The 3,723-nt window shown below is 42.9% G+C and overlaps 2 protein-coding genes across 2 annotated transcripts; one reads left to right on the top strand and one right to left on the bottom strand.

The window, feature by feature from the left end:
• Positions 1-272: 272 nt before the first annotated feature.
• On the top strand, positions 273-1,199 carry mRpL22 (mitochondrial ribosomal protein L22). The gene is made up of 3 exons (XM_065477044.1): positions 273-378; positions 439-875; positions 933-1,199. The coding sequence occupies exons 2-3, from the start codon at positions 452-454 to the stop codon at positions 1,148-1,150; spliced, it is 642 nt and encodes a 213-aa protein (XP_065333116.1). The 5' UTR covers positions 273-378; positions 439-451; the 3' UTR covers positions 1,151-1,199.
• Positions 1,200-2,236: 1,037 nt separating this feature from the next.
• EMC3 (ER membrane protein complex subunit 3) lies at positions 2,237-3,429 on the bottom strand. The gene is made up of 5 exons (XM_065477043.1): positions 3,210-3,429; positions 3,037-3,137; positions 2,824-2,979; positions 2,605-2,766; positions 2,237-2,544 (listed from the first exon to the last, which is right to left on the bottom strand). Exons 1-5 carry the CDS (start codon positions 3,356-3,358, stop codon positions 2,363-2,365), a joined length of 750 nt encoding a protein of 249 aa, XP_065333115.1. The 5' UTR covers positions 3,359-3,429; the 3' UTR covers positions 2,237-2,362.
• Between the last annotated feature and the right edge of the window lie 294 nt (positions 3,430-3,723).

Raw genomic sequence — 3,723 nt, forward strand, 5'->3', positions numbered from 1 at the left:
CTGCAACAGCTATATAGGCTTCAAAACTCATAAAATTGGTGATGTATTTTGAGTAAAGAAATTTTCTGGCTTAATAAACTAACCAACTTTTCAGAAAAATGGTATGCAAAAATTTATATTATTCCAAAGGCGCATAATATGATAATATTATAGAGTAAAGCGGTAAAAGCAATCCTATTCTCTCTAGTAAACTCATTGTCAGTTATTCCAACATATTTACAGCGCGCCAATCACCGCAAAGAATTTGGAGGAGTACCGCGCCCCCTTTAGAGCGCATGTTTGTATTGCTTGGCAATAGGTGTTAAGCTGCTGGATTCAGTCATTGGATTCTAAATTCTTCAATTTCCTCAATTTATTATATCAAATAGCAGGGTTGACGTAGGTTCATTTATTTCAGTTGAAGCATTCTGTAACGAGGATTTTTTTTCTCTTATTCAGGACTCGCACCCATATGTCTCTATTCCCAAAAATAACGAAGAGGCTATGCGGCCTGCCGTCTCCCTTGTCCATCGTAAATGCGTCCAAGTCGCTGGCATGTGGACTGCACACGAGTGCGTGGCATGGGGCGAAATTCAGCGATGACCAGGGTGGTAGGACGTGGTTTTTGCGCAATGAAAAGGTTTTCCCGCCTCAAAAACCAGGAGAGGAGCCTCGACCGGCTTTTGTGTGTCACATGCGATCAAACGTGCGGGGCAACTACAAGAACATGTGGTACCAAGCCTGCTTCGTCAGAGGAATGACCATCGATGAGGCCCTCAAGCAGCTGAGTTTCCAGCGGAAGCAATTCTGTGCCGATATAAAGGAGGTGCTGCTCGAGGCGCAAGAAAAGGCAGTCAAAGAGCAGGGGGTCGAGTTCAAGAGCAACCTTTGGATAGGTCAGTTTAAAAACAAGTCTAGAATATGTAAATTAAATTTGTTTATGATTGTTACAGCGGAGTCATTTATTTCCAAGGGAAGTCACATCAAAGGAATGCGGAGGCACGCTCGGATGCGGATGGGTGAGATCCGGTATCAGTACAACCACTACTACGTACGCTTGGAGGAAGGCAAACCGCCGGCAAATGTGTACAATCCCCAACCTAGCGGCGAAGAGATGTTGCAAGAGTGGTTGGAGAGAATGAGAAAGAGATACGTTCGCATTTCTTTCTAGGTTTTCAAGTGATAATAAATTAGCATACATCTTGTAAATAATTCTTAGTCACGCTCATTTTATTTAAAAAAATAGCCATTTCCAGTTACTAATAAATTACGAGTTCCCGCATTATTGTTCCTCCTTGTAATATCTTTTGTGGTTTATAGAATACAAAAGAATATAATATATGAATGAGTGAAGTGGGTTCTGTAGAAACAAGGAAAACAAAAGTTTTTTCTTGGTAGAAAATTGTGAAAGTGCTGTAGCCAAGGTCTTAATTTTTATAAACCTCTGCTCACAATCAGCACATCTCGTGAGCTATGAGGTCACCGGGTCCCAATAACACTGCCAAACGGATAACATGGAGCCCCAGTGGCCGCAGAGCATCTTAGGCCCAATTTGGCCATCTTTTCGCCTCCTCGCACCAAGTGCTTTGATTGAAATTGTCTCTATAGCCGCGGGAAAGGTGCGAAAACCAGCAAGTGGCGAGTCTGCACCGGTGCGCTTCCCTGCTATTTGAGCATTTTGAGTCACTCAACGACTCAACTAACCACCTTTTGCCATCTCTGGCATGGGCAGCCAGTATAAGATCTCCGAAATGCTAAAAAATCTCCCAATACTTTGACACTCCTGAGAATGCCTGCGAGCCAACAGATATAATTATAATTCTTACAAGTTGAAAGTAGCTGAAAGACCAACCTCAAGTGAACATTTTTTTCCAAAGAAGCTAAAATATTTAGGAAGAAATTTAATATAGAAAAGCTGCATTATATTTATTTGGGTTGAAATTTTGTTTTCACTGACCTCTGATCCTTCAAAATATAATTTTGCACGACACAAATAGACCTAAACTAAAAATAACAAACAGAAACGAATGTCTACAGATAAAATACATGGTTGGAAATGATAATATTACCGTGATCAAGCTAAAAACCAATCCATTCAAACGCCTGCAATGAAACAAGATAGGCGTATTATGGCGCGAAAGATGAGTTACCCCGGTGGCAAAATACCTACATTGAAAGAATTAATAATTCATTAAACACGAGAGAGTTAAACATAAATGAACAATAGAAGGAGATTAGATAATATATAAAAATAAAATTATCTGATATTAACCTGACGTTTATTTTGGGTGTGACAACTCGTGAAAATTATAACAATAAATTATGAAATCAAACAGAACAAAAAGTTAGCATTTTTGGAATCATCAGCGGCGAAAACGGCGATTTAGTCCTGGGCTTCAGATGCGACTAGTCCCATGAGTTCGTTTTCGGCGTTCGCCAGCGCCCACTGGTGCTCACAGATCTCGAGGGCTTCCCACTCAGCCTTGAAAGCGGCCTTTGGGTCAGGCGGCATGGCCATGGCAGCACCCGACATTTGGTCCTGCATGTGCTTGGCCTGGTCAGCAGCTGAAAAATCAAAATTTGGCACCGTCAATTACAATCCCGAGTGCATTCGAGAAAGCTGACCATTGTTTTCGCCTAGCACCAGCGTGTAGATGCTACGGAGGCCAAAGACGTTGAGGAAGTACCAAGAGGCGGAGGACACCCAGGCGGCGTCAAGGGAGAGGAGCTCGATGCCCCGCTGCAGCATGGGTTTGAACCGCAGAGTCAGCGGGAACGGCACTTTGGCTGAAAACATTTTAATTCAAATCAGCATTTTTGGTGCTTAGAAGGCAGGCTCCTTACTGGTTACGAATCCTGAAAAGACCCAGTTGATCCAGCCGCCGATCACGATCATCGGCAACACATTGGTCACATTACCCTTCAGCATTTCAGTCATCACGCTTGGATCCGTCATGGGATTGGTGGCTGCTGGAGGCCTTTTCTGCGTCTTGAAGTACCCTGCCACCGTAATGGTATCAGAATCATTGCTTAACAAGGGTCCGCATTAAAACTTACCTGTGTTCTCGTCATTGAAGAAGTGCCTTCGCATAAGGAACGACTGCTTCGGGAGGAATTTTCCATTTTCTCTCAGCAATCGGGCTCTAATCATAGCTTGACTACAAAGAGTAACAATTGATACATACATATATTAGTCAACGAATTAGGACAACAAAATATGCATGCCGGACCTGTCCTGCACTTGCTGCAGTTCAACCTTCTTCTGCGAGGCCAAAAGTACGGCCACATAGTGTCTGAGGATTCCGGAGAGGAACGTGATAACAACGATGGGTAAAAAGACCCAGACTCTAATTTGCGAGTCTAGTAAAAGCTCCGTCATTTCGAAGAAAACACGGTAAAACAGCCAGCTGAATCAATCAATAACATAAACACAGTGACAAAATTACGAAAACATGAGTTCCGAGTTGAGGGTTGATTAAAATCATATGGTATAAGTCAGCCATGTTGGTTTGTGAAACAGCGCGGGAAAAGCTAATTCTCTATTAATAATTCTGAATGGTATCATGGCGGCTTGTCTAGTCTTACAAGTTATGTTTTTGGCCTGTTGGGTTATATGTATGCTGGGCCTGCGCTCTGGCGGCACCAAAGTGAAGTGGCTCTTTCCCCTTCTCCACCTGTTGGACGAAGAGCTGAAGAGGAGTCGCGCCTGTCACTTTGCGTTTTGTTTAGTCCTCTTGTTTCTGG

The sequence above is a fragment of the Cloeon dipterum genome, chromosome 2, assembly GCF_949628265.1.
Source record: "Cloeon dipterum chromosome 2, ieCloDipt1.1, whole genome shotgun sequence".
NCBI lineage: Eukaryota > Metazoa > Arthropoda > Insecta > Ephemeroptera > Baetidae > Cloeon > Cloeon dipterum.

Bases quoted from the DNA above. Each gene is read 5' to 3' on its own strand.
- mRpL22 (XM_065477044.1), top strand. From the start codon at position 452: ATGTCTCTATTCCCAAAAATAACGAAGAGGCTATGCGGCCTGCCGTCT. The intron at 876-932 runs GTCAGTTTAAAA...TGATTGTTACAG, and splicing joins CAAGAGCAACCTTTGGATAG to CGGAGTCATTTATTTCCAAG.
- EMC3 (XM_065477043.1), bottom strand. From the start codon at position 3,358: ATGACGGAGCTTTTACTAGACTCGCAAATTAGAGTCTGGGTCTTTTTA. The intron at 2,767-2,823 runs GTAAGGAGCCTG...AAATGTTTTCAG, and splicing joins CTTTTCAGGATTCGTAACCA to CCAAAGTGCCGTTCCCGCTG. The intron at 2,545-2,604 runs GTCAGCTTTCTC...TTGATTTTTCAG, and splicing joins GGTGCTAGGCGAAAACAATG to CTGCTGACCAGGCCAAGCAC.